Source organism: Dendropsophus ebraccatus, chromosome 1 (assembly GCF_027789765.1).
Source record: "Dendropsophus ebraccatus isolate aDenEbr1 chromosome 1, aDenEbr1.pat, whole genome shotgun sequence".
Lineage (NCBI taxonomy): Eukaryota > Metazoa > Chordata > Amphibia > Anura > Hylidae > Dendropsophus > Dendropsophus ebraccatus.
Window position 1 is genome coordinate 122,354,788 of NC_091454.1, and position 25,297 is coordinate 122,380,084.

At 41.7% G+C, this 25,297-nt stretch overlaps 1 protein-coding gene across 1 annotated transcript in view; it reads right to left on the reverse strand.

Annotated features, from left to right (window-relative positions):
* Window positions 1–25,297, reverse strand: part of SEMA3C (semaphorin 3C) — a 135,092-nt gene that overhangs the window by 17,735 nt on the left and 92,060 nt on the right. The window contains exons 10-12 of the mRNA XM_069978277.1: window positions 23,058–23,127; window positions 16,005–16,149; window positions 6,375–6,597 (exon numbers count right to left, since the gene is read on the reverse strand). Of these exons, the coding sequence (XP_069834378.1) occupies window positions 6,375–6,597; window positions 16,005–16,149; window positions 23,058–23,127 (438 nt within the window). The remainder of the gene's footprint in view (window positions 1–6,374; window positions 6,598–16,004; window positions 16,150–23,057; window positions 23,128–25,297) is intronic.

A 25,297-nucleotide genomic window follows, 5' to 3' on the forward strand; every position in this document is an offset into this window, starting at 1 on the left:
ACACTGCCAATCCCACCTGCACAAAAAACAAGGCATAAACAGTATATCCCATGTAAGATAATATGGGATAATTTCCTTATTGTGGGAATCAACTTCAAAGATAAAAGATGCTTGATCATAATATGTGAGTGGAGATGAAAAGAAAAAAAAAAGAAAAAATTAAATTTAAAAAGTTCTTTGCTTTATTTCAATATCAGCATTACAGGTAGAGAATACAGCGCTGTGCGAGTAGGACCACAATGAAATGATAAAGTACTGCAAATAATTCAGTAACACAATGAAACTGCAATGTGTGAACACAGCCTAGATGTTCTGCAACAGCTTTGGGCGGGGAATGGGCAGGGTGGAGGACTGTGATGAACAGCTGAGGGAAAGCATTGCATTCTGGAACCTGTAGTACTGAGTACATCTGATAAACCAGGAAGTACAGAAACACAAAACAGAACAATTCCCCCCCCCCCCCCCCCCCCCCAAAACAAATGGATTTTTGGTCGTTTCAAAGCTGGGATAGATAGGTAAGTATTGTTATATGCTTCTGCAGAAGTTTATTTTTTTTTAACCTCTACCCGGAGTTCCCCTTTAAAAGAAAAAGAAATCACCTGAGTAACCCTGTAATCTTTACATGGATGATAATTCAGAAGGTTTACAATATTATATTTTAAAGAGAGCAGTCCTTACATATATATATTACTAATTAACAAAAGTCAGTGAAAACCTGGTTTCTGGTTTATGATTTTTAGCTTTATTTTTGCTAAATCAAATACAAACTGATTAAGTACAAACTGTTTGTGGAGTAAAAGGCATGGATGCCTTCTCTGGGAGATTTTACACAGATGTTACCATATTAGTACAATAAAAAAGTCTAATTTAAGATACTTTGGTCTGTTAATTCAAAATCAGATTATTACTGTTTAGAGTTTGGAAGTAACATGATCTCGCCACTAGATTACTACATATAACCCGCGCAATGAAGTCTGCTTCAATAAACTCAAAGAACTTGCTATTTCAGAGACTTTCCCTGGCTTTTTGTGTTAAGGACATGCAGTAACACTGTGTTGCTTAGAAGGAATCTGTCAGCTCTATATCATGGTCAAAGCTCAAGTGTCAAAGTGGCATTGCTGACCTGCAGCATACATGCCTCCTCACTCCCTCACCATTTCCAGACTTTTATTTTTCCTGGAAATATATGAATTAATAACTAAACGCTATTAAAACAATTAAACGTATACGTATGCATGTATCACATATGGTATAGCTTGATCACCATTTTAATTAAATGGGTTGTGTCATGAATAGAGATGAGGGCAACTTAAGCAAGATTGTTCAACATTTGAATTCTGGTGGCTAAAGGTGTAGGATACAGCCCTAGGGAGTTTAGGGAAACATAAATGCAGCCATAGGATGTATCCATACTTTCCGGGAGCACAGGCAGGTAAAGTATTATCTTGTTAAAAGCTTGGCAGCTGATGTGTTAAGCAGGCAGTGGCTACATTCTCACAGCAGAATGAAAATCTGAAGCGATCAGCACAGGCACAAGGAGAAGGTAGATAGCTGGGTCGACCCCTCGTGGATGACAGGTAGAGACAAACAGGTGACTGCTAGCTCTTAAAGAATTAAAACTTGACTTTTATTTTACATATTAAAAATTGCACATTGATGTAGTAGACATAGAAAAAAAAAACATAAAACAACAAACAAAATGCCTATGTGCTTCGATCATATAGATCTTAATTATGGCGTGACCATAAGGAACAATTAACTCCACAGGATATGCTATAAATGGGTTTCACTGCTGAGACCTGCAAATATCTCAAGAATGAAGCCCCCCCCATAGCATCCTCCAGTCTACTTTCATTGCCTGGAGGCTACCAGGATACTTAAAACAGCTGAATAGTCTATTTTACGTAACAGGTATAACACCCATAGATTTAAATGGGAATTGTGTAATCTGCCTGTGTAAAAGAACCCTTGGCTTTGTGTGTGTTGTCATATTGTGCATTACAGTATTACAATACAGTGCATTTATATTGCTGTAAAGCTCAACATTCAGTGCAGTTTCTTTCTTCCTTAACCACTGCATGGCAGATCAAGGCCAAATAATAGCTGACAACCTCATACAGCTCATACTGTAACTCTTTAACAGAAATATAGTAGCACTTTTGGATCTTTATATGGTGGCTGTGGTGCCTGCTGACCTGAAAGACACTCTTCTGACAGATATACTGTGTCCTGTGTATTTTTCGGCTGTTTTTCAACAACCGTCCCATGCCACTTCACCTGACTGAGCTCCTAGTTACAAATTGAAGGTTTACGGCCCGGTAATATGGCGCAGCTGACATCATTTTAAACGTCCTGCATTAAATCCACACTTGAAATCCCATTAAAAGCATTATTTTTCCTTTATTATTTATTACTAAAAACCACAGGTAAACACCATGTGGAAGCTGTGCTGCTGAATCATGGCACAGCTGTGTGTCCTGGGAACGGTTTCTGTATTTGTGCAGTACAGTTCCAGTACAGTGCATTTTGTTAGTTTTTTTTATACTAAATTTTAAGCACAGATTAAAAAGATTATCATTGCATATGTTAGGCACCTAAGTAAAATATATGCCCAGTGATAAACTACACATAGTTGTGTAAAACATGTTAATCATCACATCGCGTCTGTGTGAAAAGCCTTGCGTGTGAAAGCAGCTTCCTTAGAACAAAGGGCTTATGCAGCTCCATTCATGACAGAGAGTTTGTCAGCACTTGATAAATCTACGTCAAATAAGCATATACTGAGCTTATATGAATCTTATTTTTGTGAAATCTCTCTGTGATAGTAATTCCATAAAATTTAAACACTCCAATACAGTCTGGTCCAGAACTATAAAGCTATCCAATGAGAATGTGAAACCTGGCAGAGCTATAATGCCTTGGCAGACGCAATAAACATGTGTGACTAGCTGTAAAGCAAACGCAGTCGGAGATGGGAACGACTCTCTTCCATCAATTCAGTGTGACTATGTCATGTATTTTTCCAGAGAAACAACTGGAAGTGTCACAGTGATTAACAATAGGCTGTAAAGATAAATACTCACTATTCACACACAGACAGTCTTCTTTTTCTTTTTTAACTAAGAACTGATATACTGTAATGTGATCTACTTTACCTTGACTTTACTGTCTTTTAAAGGCAGTCGGGGTTCTTTGACTCTTCCATTAAGTACAGAAAGAGGGACAAAGGCAGTCTAAATAGCTGTCCTACAATGCCTACCATTACAGTGCGCTAATGGAACCAACAATACATTATCCTGACAACTCCATTTTGGCTGGAAATGTACTCGCTTCCCTCTCACCAATGCCTCCTCAGGATAAGGAAACTAGTTATTTGGATTGATGGCAATAGGAAAAGCAGTGTTAGGGCTTGTTCACATGACAATATCTGTGCAAAATCTGCATCTGAAACGTTGCAAGTTTAATGTGTTTGCGGTGTGATTTTGGATGCAGACCTGCATCTCAATCCATGTTAAAACCTCCCATTTATTAACAGAAGAAATCAGAACCGATTCCATGCTGAAATACGCAGAAAAGTGACATGATTTTTTTTTTTTCACAGCTAAAACATCTGTGTTGTGGTTTTGAAAACATTGGGGCTGATTTACTAACGTGCTTCTGTCAGAAAAGTATCGGTTTTATATCAACTTTCCCTGCTGGTTTACTGTTACTGTACTGTTAAAACCAAAAAGTGGGCATGTCGTGGACGCGTCCTTTAAAACCCGCCATAACCAATATATTTATAACACAAACCGTCATTTTTTTTTATGCGTTTTCAATTCTAAATATCAACCATTTCCAGTGTTGCAGGAAGGGAGTGTTTTAGTTTTGTCATGTGAAAAACCTGCCAAATTTACTTAGGGCAATAGGGCACATTAATAAGTCTCTTCAACAATATTCAATTGAAGTGATCTTCAAGCCTTTATTGTGCAGACTACGTAAGTTCCTGCAGCCTGCAGTACTACGTAATTCTGTGAAAATCATGGCCGTTGAAACAATGGCCGTGATTTCCACGGAACGTACGTAGTGTGAACATAGCCTTAAAATGTAATTTACAGTTGCAAATATTGCTGTAGATCTGCAGCATTTCCGCAGCAAAACTTGCAGCACTGCAGATTTTTAGTTCCTCAATTAAATTGTACCTCTAGCCTCTCACCATTTCTACAAAGGTTGGTGCAGGGACATGCTGGGCGGCACAGTGGCTAAAGCAACCATCTGATGCCCAGCAAGAGTTTTGTGAACAGAACGTATTTGCTATCAGATGGTTACCTCATCAGCTACTGTATACCACCTAGCATAAGCTGTATTCTGGCCATCCACACATGCTATGATCATTTCACCTTTTCCTTTAATACAATTTTACATGTAAGGGTAAGAAGAAGAAAGGAGCACATGGGAAAGATTTCTGCAGCTGAGAAGTTTAGCTCCCAGAGAATTGTCTAGATCTGATACAACTGTACTTCCTCTAAGCTGTGAGCAGTATTAGATCTGTGTGGGTTCTCACTAGTAAAATACCTTGCTGTTTTTAGTGTTAATTTAAGGTTTTTTTTATATGCTATTTGAATGCCAAAAGAATGTATCTGTTTCTGTTGTCTGTAATTCTGCATAGAATATGCTTTGCTTAACAATAGAGTGTGGTTTTGATGATTACAAAGTAAAATGATATGCAGAATCAATGCAATGTATGGCAAAACATCAGAGCCATTTTAACTCTCTGATGTTCCTAAATCTGTACACCCACTTACAAATATGTCCAAAAAATGAAACTATTACATGTGTGGAAAAGATGGGATTATTTTTGAGCCAGCTACTGTTTTACTGAATGTGGACTAAATTATCTTTTAACAATTGGCCATACAGAGTCAGGCAACACTCCATGTTCATTCATGCACAGGCCCTACAATTCTAGGCTAGATAGTTATAATAGGAATATTACCTAGTAGGGATAAGTTAGTGTTATATAAATAAAGGAAAAATTATTATTATTGTTGTATTACTATTCAATTAAAGATGACCAGCATGGCAAATTGAACATACAAAGGCACATAATACAAGAACACAGTAAAGCAACAGTCTAATTACCAGGGTAGTGCATTATGTACTATCCTTATTTTCTTCAAAAAGGGGGAGGTGGATGTCAGATATCAGCCAAAACTACAACACAAATAACCTAACTCCAGTGCCTGTGTCCTGTCTATCTCTTTACCACATAGACTAACAGGAAATCATTGAACACAAAGCTATAATGCACTATTAGAATAAAGTAGCCAACATAATAGATGAGAAACATTGCTTGATGGAAGGCCAGTGTTAGGGGAAAGACCGATGCTGAGTGCAGGAACTGGGCAGCATTTCAAAAATAGGACCACGTCACAGACATCCCTGTGTTGGCGACGATCAATTACTTTGCAACATGTTACTAATTTTAATGTACAGAAAAGATATTTTGTCATATGTACAACCTGGTTTAAAGTTTGGTTAAGTTATTATTTTGTAGTTACAAAGTCCCATTTATTTATTAACTATGGATAACAGATGCGTATAAATTAGCACCTAAGATAGTACAGTACCGGTGATACAGTAGCTATCACAATGGGAGTATATATAAAATGTATAGTCAGTACTGTATATACAGTACTGTATATACAATTTATGCAAAACCACACCTTCTTTTTCCTAAGCCATGACCTTTGTCAAAAAGAGTGCAAAACCCTGTTCTATTTTCTATTTTATTTAAATAACCTTTTAAACAACTGATTTTGCACTATAAATCTGGTGTGAACACCTATTAGTCCCCCAATATGTTGGGCTGTTTTGGACGCATAACACTGATGTTTATGGTCCATTTTTTATAAGCATTTTTAGACTGGGTTCACATGCTGTAAAACACTGGCCGTGTCACAGAACAGTCGGTGTTAGTGAAGATCACCCTGGCTGGAACTTCATTTGTGCTGAATTGGGATGCGGGATCCGTGTGTACCCAAATCCCAATTCACCATGCTGGAGCTGCACTTTCCATTGTGTGAACTGACAGTTCTGTGCGGCAGCTATTCAATGAATAGCGGCTGCAGAAAACGGGCACTTTAGTTTTTCCTGCGGCCGCTAGGGATCCCAGCCGGATTCCATTGACTGCAGTGCAACATAAATTTTCTATTAATCATGGTGGTTGTTGCTAATCGGCAACAACGGCCGTGATTAATAGACAATTTACATTGTATAAACATAGCCTGTTTTTTGTGCTATTTTTGAAGGCTCAACATGGTTAAAAACACTGTGTGAGAACAAAGACTGACCATATATAAGTGTTTAAACTGCATTGCACTTATTCTGCTTACCTGTCCCAAGAAACAAGACATGATACTTTCCATCTGCCGCATTTACTCTATCCACCACTATTTTTGTATACTTGTAGTCAGTGCCTGTTCTTATTAAGAGCGGTCTCTTATGCACTGGATAAATTGAGTTGAACATAAGTGGATGGTTTCTTATAAAGGTAACAACGTCATCTGGGAATTCTTTAGTTGTGTGAACATTTGGAGTAAATGCACCCCCTGGGCACTAAAAGAAACAATAAATGACAATACTTCATATCAGCTCAACGTGTTATAGTGGTATTAACACAGATTAAGGCAGCAAAAATTAGGAAGAAATCAACTAATAAAAAATAAAGGTTAATAAAGGTTAATTACAATATGTAATAGCACAAGGAAAGACTGCAAAAAGACAGGGGAAGTCATCTATGACGAGCCGCTGCGACACGATGCGGCACTTAACACAGTGATCCTGTAACTGTCTGATCAGGACCCCACAGTCACACTCTGATCGTTATATCTGACTACCAGAGGTCCTTTACCTTCCTCCCAGCAGTCAGATCGGCGATCCATGTATAGCGTCTGCCACAGGCAGGCTATATACAATGATCGCAGATAACACTGATCAATGCTATGCTATGGCAATTGTCTGATCTATTAAACTAAACCAATATTGTTCCCACACGGTGAACGACGTAAACAGAAAGCAGTAAAAAAAAAAAAAATGGCAGGATTGATTATTTTTATTACATTTTATTTAAAAAAAAAAAAAAGATCAATACTAGAGATGAGCGAACCTGGAGCATGCTCGAGTAGATCCGAACCCAAACTTTCGGCAATTGATTAGCTGGGGCTGCTGAGGTTGGATAAAGCCCTAAGGCTATGTGAAAAACAGGGATATAGTCATTGGCTGTATCCATGTTTTCCAGACAACCTTAGAGCTTTATCCAAGTTCAGCAGCCCCAGCTAATCAAATGCCGGACGTTTGGGTTCGGATCGACTCGAACCTGGTTCGCTCATCTCTAATCAATACGTCTCATCTACACAATTATGGTATAAATTAAAACAAGAGATCATGGTGTAAAAAATGACACCCCATACAGCCCCGTACGTGAAAAAATAAGTGCTATAAGAGTCACATTAGAGCTCTTAGAAGGGGAGGAGGAAAAAACAAAAACGCTAAATTGAAAATTGTCCCCCTTTAGCAGTAAAACCCATCAGAATGTCCAGAACAATTTCAGATTTCTTGCCACTACCCTGTCAGCAGGTGATGGAAAGTATATTAGGTTGTCAGCTTAATGGCAGTTCAGCAGACTGCAGACTGTCATACATTTTGGATGACTCCTGATTTAATGAAAGCGATTCATTCTCCCTTTAACAATTAAAGCGTAACTGTCATTTCAGGGTCATTTTTCTGAAAACATTAAATATCAACAGTTCAGGCGATTTTAAGAAATTTTGTAATAGGTTTTATAAACCATAAGAGTTTCATTCTGGACTGAAAAAGCAATCTCCCAGCCTCCCCCCTCACTTCAGAAGCAGCAGGATTTCTGTCTCCATTATGTGGCTATGGAGAGGGGAGGGGCTGTTAGGAGTGACTGAGCACGGAGCAGTCCTGCACAGCACAACACCCTGCAATCTTCTCTCAGTAAGTTCATAGATAAGCACTGACCTGACACCTGAATTTAGCGTTTTAGGTGCCCAGAGAGTCTACAAACAGCTGACCTTCATGTCATCTCTTCCTGCTCCCTCATCTCCCTCAGCCCCTCCCCCCTTCATAGCCTTACAATGGAGAGAGCAGAGCCCGTCTTCACTGGCTTCTCTGTAATGAAGACGTGTTTGCCTGATAATGCTCAGATAAGAAGTCAGGGGGGGAGGCTGGGAGATTGCTTCTTGAGTACCGAAGGAGGCTTTTTTGGCTGATGAAACCTATTACAGAGTTTCTTAAAATCGCTTATACTACTGATTTCTGCAATAAAAAAAAAACATGACAGTTACGCTTTAACCCCTTAGTGACCGCCGATACGGCTTTCTACGGCGGTCACTAATGGGCCTTATTCTGCTGCCATCAGCTTTTTACGGCGATGGCAGAGAATAAGGCTGCGGGGCCGGGACGGCCCCCACCCCATCCCCCCGGCTACCGGAGGTAGCTGAGGGGTTGGGGCAGTGTGTGGGGTCCGTCCCGGCCCCCCCCCTTACCGACGATCGCCGCTATTAACGTTATAGCGGCGGCCGTCGGTAAAGAGGATTACCGGTGCCGCCGCCACCTTTCATCTCCCCCCGCCGTGAATCTACGGCGGGGGGAGATGAAATAAGTGTATATCAGACCCCAGATCAGACCCCCCTAGTGCCCCGATAACTAACCCCCCTCCCCCGGCGGCCATCATTTCCAAGATGGCCGCCGCCATCGCTACGTCGGTTCACAGCGATTGAAAAGTTAAAATGAATGAAAGCCCCATGCTCTCCGCCACCGGAGGTAGCGGAGAGCATGGGGCAGTCATCGGGGACCCCCCTGTGGGGTCCCGGTACAAGCGATCAGCGGTATATACTATATACCGCTGATCGCTTGTACCATGTGCTCCCGACACTTTTTATCCCCTGTCACCATGAATGATTGGTGACAGGGGATAAAAAGTGATGTCCCCCCACCCCCCAAGTCGCCCCCCACCCCCCCTGTCACCCCCGTCCCCGAGTCACCCTCCCTTCCCCATATACTCACCGGATCCACGGAGCTCCTTCCTCCTCGACGTCCTGGCTGGTTATGAAGTGCGCATGCGCTTCACAACCAGCCAAGCTCTGAAAATTTAAAGTGACAGAGACCAATTTGGTCTCTGTCACTGAACTATGATTACTGTGATAGAAAATATCACAGTAATCATAGTAATACAGTGAAAATGAATGTATAAAGTACAAAAAGTGACAAACATACAAAAAAATAAAACACACACTTTTTATTATAGTAATAATTGCAGTTTACTCCCAAATTACCCCTAACCCCTCCCCAGATTACCCGTAACCACCGCACGTTGTCCGTAACCACCGCACGTTGCCCGTAACCACCGCACGTTGCCCGTAACCACCGCACGTTGCCCGTAACCACCGCAAATTGCCAGTGACCCCCTCCAGATTGCCCGTAACCACCCCAAATTACATGTACCCACCCCAGATTACCTATAAGCACTTCAGTTTATCAGTAACAATCCCAGATTGTCTGTAACCCTTCCAGGTTGCACATAACCCCCCAGGTTCCCCGTAATCATGCCAGATTACATGTAACCCCCCCCAGATTGCACGTAACCACCGCGCGTTGCCTCTGACCAAGCCACGATGCCTCTGACCACGCCACAATGCCTCTGACCATGTCACGATGCCTCTGACCACGCCACGATGCCTCTGACCACCGCACGTCGCTTCTGACCACCACACGTCGCCTCTGACCACCACACGTCGCCTCTGACCACCACACGTCGCCTCTGACCACCCCAAATTGCCAATGACCCCCTCCAGATTGCGGTGCCCATGTCAGATTACAGGTACCCACCCCAGATTGCCTATAAGAACTTCAGTTTATCCATAACCACCCCACATTGCCCGTAACCACCCCACGTTGCCCGTAACCACCCCAGATTGTCTGTAAGCACAGCAGGTTGCCCGTAACCAGCCCACGTTGCCTGTAACCACCCCAGATTGTCTGTAAGCACTGCAGGTTGCCCGTAACCACCCCACGTTGCCCGTATCCAACCCAGGTTGTCTGTAAGCACTGCAGGTTGCCCGTAACCACCCCACGTTGCCCGTATCCACCCCAGATTGTCTGTAAGCACTGCAGGTTGCCCGTAACCACCCCACGTTTCCCGTAACCATCCCAGATTGTCTGTAAGCACAGCAGGTTGCCCGTAACCAGCCCACGTTGCCCGTTACCAGCCCACGTTGCCTGTAACCAGCCCACGTTGCCTGTAACCAGCCCACGTTGTCTGTAACCAGCCCACGTTGCCTGTAACCAGCCCACGTTGCCTGTAACCAGCCCACGTTGCCTGTAACCACCCCACGTTGCCTGTAACCACAGCAGGTTGCCCGTGACCACCACACGTTGCCCATAACCACCACACGTTGCCTGTAACCACCCCACGTTGCCTGTAACCACAGCAGGTTGCCCGTGACCAGCCCATGTTGTCCGTAACCACCCCAGATTACCTGTAACCACCTCAGGTTGCCCATAACCACCCCTGGTTGCCCGTAACCACCCCACATTACCTGTAATCTAATTTTTTTTATTTTATTTTAGTAACTGCGCTATTCTAATAACCATTACTAGCTGCGGTTTTGCTCCTGTAAATTGGCGCTCCTTCCCTTCTGAGCCCTGCTGTGTGCCCATACAGTGGTTTATGCCCACATATGAGGTACCTTTTTACTCAGAAGAACCTGCGTTACAGATTTTGGGGTGAATTTTCTCTCCTGTTCCTCGTCAAATTGAGAAATTTCAAACTAAACCAACATATTATTGGAAAAATTCGAGTTTTTCATTTTTACTGGCCAATTTTGAATACTTTCCTCTAATACCTGTGGGGTAAAAATGGTCACCACACACCAAGATGAATTCTTTGAGGGGTGCTCTTTCCAAAATGTGGTGACTTTTGGGGGGAATCTATTCTGCTGACACTACAGGGGCTCTGCAAACGCACCTGGCGCTCAGAAACTTCTTCAGAAAAATCTGCACTGAAAATGCTAATTGGCGCTCCTTCCCTTCTGAGCCCCGCTGTGTGCCCATGCAGTGGTTTATGCCCACATATGGGGTACTGTTCTACTCAGGAGAACCTGCTTTACATATATTGGGGTGACATTTCTCTCCTGTTCCTCGTGAAATTGAGAAATTTCAAACTAAAGGAACATATTATTGGAAAAATTCGAGTTTTTCATTTTTACTGTCTACTTTTGAATATTTTCCTCAAACACCTGTGGGGTCAAAATGCTCACCACACCCCAAAATAAATTCTTTGAGGGGTGCACTTTCCAAAATGGAGTGACTTATTGGGAGATTTTACTCTGTGGTCACTACAGGGGCACTGCAAACGCACCTGGCACTCGGAAACTTCTTCAGCAAAATCTGCATTGAAAAAGCTAATTGGTGCTCCTTCCCTTTTGAGCCCTCCTGTGTGCCCATACAGTGGTTTACGCCCACATATGGGGTACCATTGTACTCAGGAGAACCTGCGTTACAAATTTTGTGGTACTTTTTTCCTCTTGTTCCTCGTGAAATTGAGAAATTTCAAACTAAAAGAACATAATATTGGAAAATTTTGAGTTTTTCATTTTTACTGTCTACTTTTGAATACTTTCCTCTAATACCTGTGGGGTCAAAATGGTCACCACACACCAAGATGAATACTTTGAGGGGTGCACTTTCCAAAATGGAGTGACTTATGGCGAGATTTTACTCCGCTGGCACTACAGGGGCACTGCAAACGCACCTGGCGCTCGGAAACTTCTGCAGCAAAATCTGCATTGAAAAAGCTAATTGGCGCTCCTTCCCTTCTGAGCCCTCCTGTGTGCCCATGCAGTGGTTTATGCCCACATATGGGGTACCATTGTACTCAGGAGAACCTGCGTTACAAATTTTGGGGTACTTTTTTCCCTCTTGTTCCTCGTGAAATTGAGAAATTTCAAACTAAACGAACATATTATTGGAAGAATTCGAGTTTTTCATTTTTACTGTCTTCTTTTGAATACTTTCCTGTAATACCTGTGGGGTCAAAATGGTCACCACACACCAAGATGAATTCTTTGAGGGGTGTACTTTCCAAAATGGGGTGACTTATGGGGGGTTTTCTCTCTGCTGACACTACAGGGGCACTACAAACGCACCTGGCGCTCAGAAACTTCTTCAGCAAAATCTGCATTGGAAAAGCTAATTGGCGCTCCCTTCCTTCTGAGCCCTGCTGTGTGCCCATACAGTGGTTTACGCCCACATATGGGGTACCGTTGTACTCAAGAGAACCTGCATTACAAATTTTGGGGTGCTTTTTGTCTCATATTCCTTTTGAAAATGAGAAACTTTAATCTAAACGTATATATTATTGGAAAATTTAAATTTTCAATTTTTTTACTGCCTAATTGTGAATACTTTCCTCCAGCCCCTGTAGGGTTAAAATGCTCATTATACCCCTAGATTAATTCTTTAAGGTGTGTAGTTTCCAAAATGGGGTCACTTATGGGGGTTTTCAGGATACCAGACTTCTAAATCCATTTAAAAAAAGAACTGGTCCCTAAAAAAATCAGTTTCACGAAAATGTGATAATTTGCTGATAAATTTCTAAGCCCCATAACACCCTAAAAAAGTAAAATATGTTTCCAAAATTATGCCAGAATAAAGAGGACATATTGGTAATGTGATTTAGTAACTAATTTATGTGCTACGACTTTCTTTTTTTAGAAGCAGAGAATTTCAAAGTTCATAAAATGCAAATTGTTTAAATTTTTCATGATATTTTGATGTTTTTCACAAAAAACACACAAAGTAGTGACCAAATTTTGCCTCTAACATAAAGTGCCATATGTCACGAAAAAACAATCTCAGAATCGCTAGCATACGTTAAAGCATCACTGAGCTATAAGAGCATAAAATGAGACAGGTCAGATTTTGAAAAATTAGCCTGGTCATTAAGGCCCAAACTAGCTGCAGCACAAAGGGGTTAAGCAGCAAATTACTGTTCCTTAAATCTTCAGTTGAGTACCTTCAAGCCAACCTTAGGAGTCTTCACTTAAAACATTCTTTAGAAAAATGAAAGCTCCTGGTAACTTACTCAAGATAGGCAAGCCCACGTCACTCTGAGGTTTTCCTATTGCTCATTTAATATGCAGGTCCAAAATGTTTTAAAATAACAGAAAGCCACAAGTTTGTAAGCCAGACTTCTGTAGACTTGGCCAAGGAAATGCCTGCTGTGCATAATGAATGTTTACAATTATGTGCTCCTTAGTCACCCTGGAGAACTGCATTTAATTATTTGGCTGTACTGTATACACCTAAACTGAGGTTAGTGTGGTGGAGGTGGGAAAATTGGGCAAGGGTAATGATACAAGTGACTTTGAGAAGGCCATATTGTTACGGCTAGTAGACTGGGTCAAACCACATCCAAAATGTTAGTTAATGTTGATGTTCCATGTTAAATGTGCTCCAAAGAAGGACAACCAATCATAGTCACTCACAGATGTACATGCTAAGAAAATTCCAGCCCTTCTAAACCAATAACAGAAAACAGCACAAATTGCTGAAAGAGTTAATGTTGGGTATATTAGAAATGTGTCAGAGTGCACAGTGGATCACAACTTCTTATATATATAGGGTTGTACATTGGTAGAAAGGTTAAAGTACCTCTGTCCACTGCCTAAAGCTCCTGCACAATTATTTATGAGCACTAAGATGTGTGCATAGATGGTTAAAGGTATTGATGTGGAAAAAATATTTTTATATTTGTCAGTGGTTACTTTGACTTTAAAAAATTGCAATATGTTTCAGGCTGTAGTTTTATTTGACTTACTGATTTTGAGACCCTCTGATATACAGTTTGTAACCTGCGCCTAGTATAACACTTTTCATGTGGAAATGTCCCTTCTAGAAGTACATGTTGGATGTGGGGTCTACATCTCTAGAATGCTGCTGCCTCCATCAGCTCTCATATATTAGTGCAGCTTATACTGATTTCCCCTTCTGCACTCTTCAGACTGCAGTGTGTGTGCATTCCTCTGTATCTTCACTCCAATTCAGTAAAGCCTGTGTGATCTACCCTCCCGGACAACTTGGACGCTCCTTTCCCTATCCACACTCAGAGGTGTGGAGAGCCAACACAGACAGGAGCAATGTACAGTTGGATCTATGTCTGAAGCAGCGGGACAGACAGCTAGGTGAAGGAGTAACAAGAACTAAACAATCATTAAATTAAAGTCAATTTTTAATAAATTATTTTTATAAAGTTGCCTAATTTTGCATTTAGGAAGTAAATGAGCAATAAAAGGTTCAAGAGTGCAAGAGTGTCTATGCCCTTTAAAGTGGGACTCTCTCTTGTCTTTCAGTACTTATCAGCTGCTGTATGTCCTGCAGGAAATGGTGCATTCTTTTCAGTCTGACACAGTGCTCACTGCTGCCACCTCTGTTTGTGACAGGAACGATCCAAAGCAGTAGAGGTTTTCTATGGGGATTTGATACTGCCCTGGGCAGTTCCTGTCATGGACAGAGGTGGCAGCAGGAAGCACCATGTAAGACTGAATAGAATGCACCACTTCCTGCAGGGGAATACAGCAGCTGATAAGTATGGGAAGAGTTTACATTTTTAAATAGAAGAAGTAAAAAGAAAAACATATCACAGTATCCCTTTAACATCTTTATCAGACTGAAGGAATAACCTAAATTATAAAAATGCATGTAAGAGAATCTACTTGCTTATTACATACTTAACTGGCTTGAATTTAATTAGAAATTTATTAAAAATTTAATTCAATAATTCCTCCCAGAACAAACAATATTTTAATGTGGTCATGTATGAGGAGTTAAAAAGAGCTCACTGCAGCCTCCTCAGTGACTTTCCCTCTAGTGGCCATTGCTAGATGCAACTCTGTGAAAAACAATAATGTATGTAGTCCAAGATATTTAAGGGATATTTCAGGGTTAAAAAGCAAGGCAATATTAAATTAACTGCAAAGAGTGGGCCAATTTAAACACTATGACAGGTCAATTAACATATGACTACAAGTATGAGGCTATGTTCAGACGCTGCAAGAGACCAGCCGTACGTGACCCGGCCAGTGTCAGAAAAGATCATCCCGGCCAGTACTGCTGTATCGGTTGGATGATCTTTAGCGTCGCTGATTTCTAATGCAGGCGCATCCGTGTGCTTCCGTATCAGAACTCCCCACTGCACACAATGGAGCGTGCGGCCGGAGCTGCACGCTCCATTGTGTGAACAGACGGGGTTTTCTGCGGCCGCTATTCATTGAATAGCGGACGCATAAAACTGATATGTCAGTTTCAGCACAACGTAAGTTCTGTACTAATCATGGCTGTCGCAACAACGGCCATGATTACTGCGGAAATTACGTTGTGTGAACATAGCCTAATAGTTAAATATAATTATGGTAGTGGTTTTAATTACATCCACTTAACAGGCCCCTAAATGTCAAATTGGGGCTCAAAAATAAAGCACTTCTGTTCTTCAGAGTTACTGCAGGTATCATAAGATCTCCATCAGTGCCACATGTAATACTGTATATGGTTGGGTTCACACTGAGGAATTCTCGCAGATAAATTCCACGGAATTCCGTCGCCTGTACGCGTGCATGGCCGCGTGCCTTTCTGCCAGCTCTATAGACACCATTCTATGGGCCGGCTGATTCAGCATTCTGCCGAAAGAATTGACGTGTCAATTCTTTCAGCAGAATGCGGAATCAGCCGGTCCATAGAATGGTGTCTATGCAGCCGTCGAAAAGGCGTGTGGCCGTGCGCGCTTACAGGCGACGGAATTCCGCGGAATTTATCTGCGAGAATTCCTCAGTGTGAACCCACCCTTTGACACTACAGCTTCACTTAGTGATGTGATATCACCATTTTTACATATAGTACTTGCATTTTATATGTGAACATAGCACCATGCAGTTCAGGTAACTTACCGTACCAGGTCTTGGATAAGGAATTCGACCCTGATAAGGAATAAGCTGATGATTTGGACCTTCTCTATGAGCAAATGGACCATTGAAAACAGTTTGAATGTCGGACATGTGATAAACACACACTGCAGACCCCTTGAAAACTGAGCTGAAAAGACAAAATAACATTATTAGTAACATAGTTAATAATGTTTAGAGAAGACAAGAGTCCTTCAGGTTCAACCTAGAGGAACCCTACTGTATTGAACCAGAGGAAGACAAAAAACCCCTATGAGGCAGATGACAATTGCCCCACCATAGGGAGAAAATTCATTCCCGACTCCAATGGCAATCAGAAAAATCCCTGGATCAACCTATCACCGGAAATCTAATGCCCATAACTTGTAATATTATATTTTTTAAGAAAAGCATCCAGGCCTGCCTTGAACTTGTTTAATGAATTAGCCATGAATTATAGTAACTCACTTCACAAGTTTAGAAGACACTTTACTACAAAAGAAACAAATGAGTAATGCAGGGCAGTCAGGGCCGCCGATAGGGCAGTACAACTGGTACTGCCGTATGGGGCCCGGACCCTTAGAGACATGGGGGGGGGGCGGCCGGCCTGCCGGCCAACGCCCCCCATCCGCTACGCTAGGGGGGCCCGCACGGCCCCCCTTGCCACCTGTTTTTGAGCATCCCGAGAAGCTGCGGCCGCGCAGCTTCTCGGGATGCAATGATCGCTTTGATGTTCCGCCCGCACATTGAGCGGGCGGAACATTAAAGCGATCAGAATACAGGAGCAGGACCTGGCAGCGTCCTACTCCTGTATTCCCTCCCATAGGCTGCCGGCACTTCATACCAGCAGCCTATGGGAGGCCGGGCCGTGACCTCTCCGGCAGGCGTGATGATGTGACGTCATCACGCCTGCCGGAAGTCCCGTCCCTGCGGCTCGCAAGATGGAGCCCGAAGAGGAGGAGGAGCTGCTGCCTGCACAGCGCGGATTAGGCGAGTAGGATGTTTGTTTTTTTAGGGGCACCTCTGGGGGCATTATTAGTTCATGGGGGTACCTCTGGGGCATTATTAGTATATGGAGGCACCTCTGGGGGCATTATTAGTTCATGGGGGCACCTATGGGGGCATTATTAGTATATGGGGGCACCTCTGAGGGCATTATTAGTATATGGGGGCACCTCTGGGGGCATTTTTATCTCATGGGGGCACCTCTGGGGGCATTATTAGTGTATGGGGGCACCTCTGGGGGCATTATTATCTCATGGGGCACCTCTGGGGGCATTATTAGTTCATGGGGGCACCTCTAGGGGCATTATTAGTATATGGGGGCACCTCTGGGGGCATTATTAGTGTATGGGGGCACCTCTGGGGGCATTATTAGTATATGGGGGCACCTCTGGGGGCATTAGTAGTGTATGGGGGCACCTCTGGGGGCATTATTAGTTCATGGGGGCACCTCTGGGGGCATTATTAGTTCATGGGGGCTCCTCTGAGGGCATTATTAGTTCATGGGGGCACTATTAGTGTATGGGGGCACCTCTGGGGGCATTATTAGTATATGGGGGCACCTCTGGGGGCATTAGTAGTTCATGGGGGCACCTCTGGGGGCATTATTAGTTCATGGGGGCACATCCGGGGGCATTATTAGTATATGGGGGCACCTCTGGGGGCATTATTAGTTCATGGGGGCACCTCTGGGGGCATTATTAGTTCATGGGGGCACCTCTGGGGGCATTATTAGTATATGGGGGCACCTCTGGGGGCATTATTAGTTCATGGGGGCACCTCTGGGGGCATTATTAGCTCATGGGGGCACCTCTGGGGGCATTATTAGCTCATGGGGGCACCTCTGGGGGCATTATTAGTATATGGGGGCACCTCTGGGGGCATTATTAGCTCATGGGGGCACCTCTGGGGGCATTATTAGTATATGGGGGCACCTCTGGGGGCATTATTAGTATATGGGGGCACCTCTGGGGGCATTATTAGCTCATGGGAGCACCTCTGGGGGCATTATTAGCTCATGGGGGTACCTCTGGGGGCATTATTAGTTCATGAGGGCCACCTTTAGGGGCATTATTAGCTCATGGGGGCACAGCAGGGAATCCTACATACAGGGGGCACAGCAGGGGATCCTACATACAGGGGGCACAGCAGGGGATCCTACATACAGGGGGCATCCCACATTCCTACTCGCTTTACTGCACATAACACCAAACAGCGCAGTTACTATGGGAGCCTACAGGAGGGAGAAAGGAAAGGAAGTTGCTAGAAATGTGCGGAGCCTAAATTGTTTGTCTCGCAGGTTCTGAAAAGATGAAACATATCTGGAAGGAATCATCATGGAGGTCTGGGCCGGATGGAGAGGAAAAGGGAAAGTGACGCCTCAGATCAAAGAAGACGTCACCTGTGAGTCACTGTATGACACTTTTCTTATTTTGTAGAACATCATTTAGTAGGGGTGCCCCGAGGTGACAGCTACTACATTATCTGTACTCAGAGATATCACTGTGTTATCTGTTGTGTTACATAGGACTGCAGGTGACTACTACATTATCTGTACTCAGAGATATCACTGTGTTATCTGTTGTGTTACATAGGACTGCAGGTGACTACTACATTATCTGTACTCAGAGATATCACTGTGTTATCTGTGGTGTTACATAGGACTGCAGGTGACATCTACATTATCTGTACTCAGAGGGATATCACTGTGTTATCTGTGCTGTTACATAGGACTGCAGGTGACCACTACATTATCTGTACTCAGAGGGATATCACTGTGTTATCTGTGCTGTTACATAGGACTGCAGGTGACATCTACTACATGATCTATACTCAGAGATATCACTGTGTTATCTGTGCTGTTACATAAGACTGCAGGTGAAATCTACTACATTATCTGTACTCAGAGATACCACTGTGTTATGTGGTGTTACATAGGACTGCAGGTGATATCAGGTGATTTCTCCAGGTTGCAGAAGTTCAAACTTCATCATGCCCTGGTGTGCTGGTGTCTGTATACATGTGTGCTGGTGTCTGTATGTGTGTATACATGTGTGCTGGTGTCTGTATACATGTGTGCTGGTGTCTGTATACATGTGTGCTGGTGTCTGTATACATGTGTGCTGGTGTCTGTATACATGTGTGCTGGTGTCTGTGTGTGAGATCAATTCTAGAGAACTGGCTCATATGTCCCATTTTCCCCAGTGGCTTAAAATGTAACCTCTGTTATACAGTTATAAAATTGTAGAACCTAAATGTGAACAAGGTGCAATTCAAATAGACACTTACTTGTATAGCTGTCTCTTGTGCTCTGTATGCAGTGCATTATATTCACCCTTGCAACGTACAATTTATAGCGTGTCTACAAGCCCAGCGGGGCTCATTATGATGGAGACTAAAACTTATACAAGAGTGGGGTAGGGGTTCCCCTGTATTCAGAATGCTGTTGAGTGCTAGGCAATGCCCCGTCTGGGATTATTGAATTTCGAGGGTCTATGCAGAGCAGGATAAAGACACCTCTGCTGCACAAACAGGATCTCCTAGAAAGCGTTCTCACCGCCATGTATTCGCTATCACTGGCTTGGGTGAGCTAAACTAGTCTGCCTGGGGGGGCTGTGTGATTTTTATATGCTCACTAACATGGAACAGCCTCATTATATTAGCCTTATTAACATATTCTATGTTAGTGAGCATACCGGGGGTTTCGTTTCTACAATTTTATAACTGTATAACAGAGGTTACATTTTAAGCCACTTGGAAAAATGGGGTATATGAGCCAGTTCTCTAGAATTGATCTGAACCAAATTATACCTCCCAGCAAGGTGTGGGTCAAACACACAATTTTTTTTTTTATTAATGTGGGGGGCCCAGACACTTTGGTTGTATGGGGCCCCAAAATTCCTGATGGCGGCCCTGAGGGCAGTACACAAATGATAAGTAAGAAATCCAGATACAAAAGAAACTTTCATGGAGTAGCTCATTTATTCCAACTGGCTCCATAGATTACTAAGGCCTGCTTTTCCAAAGTGCCACAAGACTTGTGTCTGGAAACAGTAGCTCATTTTACTTTTTCCTGCAGTTGTTTCATTCACATAGTAATTCCCTGTAGGTTTCTATCCACATGTTTAAAGGATTATATAGCAAAACCTGAAATCCTACCTACTGGCTAGTGACCAACGTGTAATTCTTAACAATTCTGCCTTTTCTCCATTTGAAACAGTCTCTATTTACATTTGTCAGACTTTGGAGGTTGACTTTCTTATATAAACTTCACTTCAGAGCATATACTGGAAAAGCACTCACCGTGCTCCAAATAGACATTCCATAACAAAAAAAATCATATGCTTTATATAATCTATTCAAGGAGGCCACACACAGCTGGATATGGCATATAGCTATTATTGTATTGGTGGACTTGATAAGCTTCCTGTACAAACTTCCAAACACACTTAAAACTGTGGAAGGATAAAGACTAATTGAAGAAATATATTTATTGAGCTATTTTCCATAACAGCATTGGCAATGGGCCATATGGCTCTTTTAATGTCTGAATATTTCTGTGCCTTATGACTGATGTTATTGTATAGCTTCAATTTGACTTTTAAGTGAAGTTTTTTTTTTATTTAAATCACAACTCAGACAATTTCCATAGAATTAAAGAGAACATTTGTCTCTGATACTAGTTTCCTCCTCACCTCAATAAGCATATTGCTTGTTTGAATATTTGCTTTTTTATCTTTTTATAATAAATTCTAGCAATAACAGACTTCTGTTGAAACTGCCAAGGAAATTTGAATATGATCAATCTTTGGAATGTATGAATTTCTGCCCAGAAACATCTTAATTATAGTGGACAGATAATATATGACATTTCAGCCAGTGCGAACCACCCACTGCTCAAGATGATATACTTCAATGCTCTACTTCTCCTACCAGTTAAATACTCTCTTTGGGACAATCAGGAAAAGACAGTGTCAAGTATATTATGTTTGTATAGGAATGAGAGTCTCTCATGGTTAGATAAAAAGGATAATGCGGTCACAGGTACCGTCTGTTGCTCAGGGAGGTTTGCTAAATGCAAAAACCTAAATTAATTTTTCTTTACCATTAACCCAGCAACAAAGGAAAAAATACAAAGTTGTCAAAACATTTGACCTTAAAGGGTCATCACCCTATTTTTATTTATTTTTATTAAACGTAATAATTTTTGGTGCTTTTTTTCTTCACTTTCCATTTTAGTTTCTATATTATAAAATAATCCAAAACCTTAAATCTTGCAGTTTTATGTTATTTTTTTTTTCTTTTTTATTATATATAGAAAAATGTTTTATACATAGTATACAATACAGAGGGGGAAACAAATACACCAAGTATTACACCACACAATGTAATGTAATACATAAATCATAAACATACATTACTTAAATTTTCCCTCCTCTTTTTTTTTCTAGTTTACCTCTACTATCCCAAATCCCCTCTACCCAAACCGCCCCATCCCCCCGCCCTTTTCCAGAAACACCCACTACCCACCCTCCCCCAAAACCCTACACAATCAATTAAGAGAATTATAGGACCTAGCTCTCTTTAATCGACATAACCCTCATTGTACTTCTCATACTTAGAAACTACCCTCTCCCACTACCCAGTCTATCAAGAGTCTGCTGTAGAAAAATGAGCAAATAACTTCTTCCTTTAAGCTTTTGCTTCTCACTTAACTGGATCATAACCGAAAAGGGCTACTTATGGAGATAGGTCTATTTTACTTTGTACCTTTGCAGAAACTCGCTTAAAAATTCTAGCAGTTTTGCTATGGTTATTAAATAGGTTACAAATCCTACCAAGCAAACTCCCATAAATGCTGTTAAAGGCAACTTAGACAAGATGGCTGCCCCATAATAATGTACTAAAAAACAAAACAAAAAGAAAAGACAGCTGGAAATAGAAATAGATTAGAAACAACAACACATTTCACTATGTGGCTCTGTTGAGTAAAAACATAAAGAATCTCAGTGATGCATTCACATTAAGAAGGAAAGTGTATGCAACTTTCCCCAGGAAGAATCAACTGTTTACTGTATGTAGTGGGAGCCAGATCTGCAGTGATCAGATTATCACTATCACTATCATTACCAAAATAAATAGGTTGCCGGTGGTATGACACCACTTTACAGTTAAATAGATGGATAGACATGGTTAATAAGATTTCTGACTTTTCTCTACCACCCTATGCTCATTTGATAAATTACACCAATGGGTATAAGACATGAATATTATTCTTTCTTTTTCTGTTCTGAAAGGAAGATTAGGGCACATAGGCCTGATAACATGTTGGGAAATCTGATGGGAAGTAACAAGCTCTTAAGCCTCAGGAAAATTCTCTACCCATTTGTTAACATATTAAATATAAGTATGGATGTTTATGGATGTTTTGTATTAATACATAAGATGTAAAAAATTGTTTTAAAAGAATAAAAAATAAAAATAAGAATCAGCATGAACTAAACAAAACATATATTAGAAGGTTAGTAAAAAAAAGAATCCTGCACAATGCACTAAGGTCCAGATTTATCAACGAGTGTAAAATAAAAACTCATGTAAACTACACGTAGCAACCAATCAAAGCTTAGCTTTCATTTTACCATGTGGTAAATTTAAAATGGAGCAAGACTGCAAGATTGAGTGGAATTAGATTAACCCCTTGCAGTGGCATCCATGTCACATGCCGATAAGTGTGTATGTGACAGTAGGTACTAACCACTGCATGGTGGGCACACCCAACAAGATGTTTTGGAGATACTCTGACCTTGTCATCACAAGCTTGGTCTCTTGTCATTTACAAAGTCACCAACATTCATAAGTTTTTCCTGCTCCGAACACATCAACTACAAAACTGATTGTTAACCTGCCACCTCGTATACCCCACCCCTCGACAGATGTAGTCACAAGAATCTGTGTTATTTATTTAATCTGTCAGCGGTTTGATTGTTATGTCTAATATGTGTACATACTGTATTGTGGCTTCTTTATGCAGTTATTGTGTCATAAAGGATGTTTTACCTTGAAGTAGTGAATATTCCATAGACAAGACTTGATCGAGGATTGTCTGCTTCCATGAGAAAAACATCCTCTATTAAAAAGCAAAATAGAAATCTTACCATTAAAAAATAAAACAGAAATTTTATCTTACATTACTTTTAGTCTATCTATCTATCTATCTATCTATCTATCTATCTATCTATATATACAGTGGTACCTTGGTTTAAGAGTAACTTGGTTTAAGAGCATTTTGCAAGAAGAGCTCACAGTTTTTCAAAATTGTGACTTGGTTTAAGAGCATTGCTTTGGTTTAAGAGCTCCTGGCATTGGGTGGGAGCGTGAGTGGGGGAGGGGCATGTCCTGCATAGCAGGGTCTGCAGCACAGTACTCTGACCCAGGAAGTCTCTCTCACCTTCCAATTTATAGCAGATCCACTTCAGGCTGGGGCTTGCATCAGGGGACAGGACTGTGGGGGTAATCTCTTTATAGCTTTAACCCCTCTCTCCCCGGACAGAGAGTGCTGCTATACTGTGTCCACATCTGCCCTGCTCATTCCTTCATGCTCCCTGCAGTCTCTATCAGTCCTTGTGTTTCCCATCCTGTCCATTCCTGCTATAATGTGCTTGCACTCACACTCAGCTATACACACTGCTGCTATAATGTGCTTGCACTCACACTCAGCTATACACACTGCTGCTATAATGATTATAAAATGATTTTTGGGGTGTGGAACCAATTGTCTACATTTCAATGATTTCTTATGGGAAAATTTGCCTTGGTATAAGAGTGGATTTGGATTACAAGCACGGTCCCGGAACAAATTATACTCGTAATCCAAGGCACCACTGTATATATATATATATATATATATATATATATATATATATATATATATTTTAGCTGGCTAGACACACAGCTTTTTTTTAAGTGTTTTTATTGGCCAAAACCAATGTGACCGGATGTTACATTAAAGGCACACTAACAGCAAGTTAGAAGTCTCTAAGCTTCTGATGTGTCCTTATAGCAAATGGGGGGCTTAGAATTAAGGTAATTTTCTTAACGTGAGAGAGATGAGCAAATCTTTGGAAAATTAAGTTCCTGAGGTTTATGATTTTATACTACAAAATTTGCATACTTCACAAACAGAACCACACTAAAACAGCTAAACAAATGCAGGTGTTTAGCTGTTGTAGTGAGGTTCACAAAGTTTGCTTGCCTATACTTACCTGTCCATGCTCACTGGTGGACTCCCTTAGGGTCTTAAGCTACTTCCAGTTTGCACATGCCATCACTGACTGAAGGAGACCACCACAGCCAGTGAGCCACTGATTAGCTGAGCGGGCTATAACTCTTGTGTCTTGAGAGTGACAGCCCACTCAATTAGTGGCCACGGCACTGTCCCTTCATCAGTGATTGCCTGATCGGGCTGTTGGTGGCTGAAAATACTGGAAGAAGACATCAGGGGAGTGTGGACAGATGAGCAAACCTCTGTTTTTATTAATTTTTAAAATGATACTTGCTAAAATTTGCTTTGGCAACAAAGCTATTGTTTGCAAACTTTGCTGCAAACCCAGCTTTCATCCTCAATCCTCAGTGATGTTTACAGAAAATTTGTACTTTATTTGATATATTAATGAGGCAGTTCAGTGCACTGGGGGCGGGACTACAACTTTCAGACCCGACTAATGAATATTCATTCAGTACTCTACATGAATGAGCGCTGGAGTGATGCCACTACAGAGACTCTACATTTATTAGCAGGGGTGGGATGGCGAATTGGGGCGCTGAAGGTGGTTGTAGCCCCCCAGTGCACCAAAATGCCTCATTTACACATCAAATAATGTACGAAATTACAGAAAATACTGCTGAGGATCAAAGTTAGAAAATTACCTCAGTGCCCTTTGAGCTATGGGCACATAACAACGGGTTAAATGCTTCTAACCTGCTGTTATTTTCCCTTTAACCCCTTAACGACCGCGGGCGTATATTTACGCCGTGCGGCTGCCTCGGGGAGTTCAGAGCGGGACCGCGCTCAGGGGGGGCTTCTAGTATATGTGTAAAATAAATAAAGTGTTGTTATTAATAAAAAGCCCCCTCCCCTAATAAAAGTTCAACCCTCTTTTCCCATGTTATAAATAAAAATAAATAAATAAATAAACATGTTTGGTATCGCCCAGAGCGTAATCGCCCAAATTATTATTTTATTTCATTCCTGATCTCGCACGGTAAAAGGCGTAAGCATAAAAAAAATCCCAAAGTGG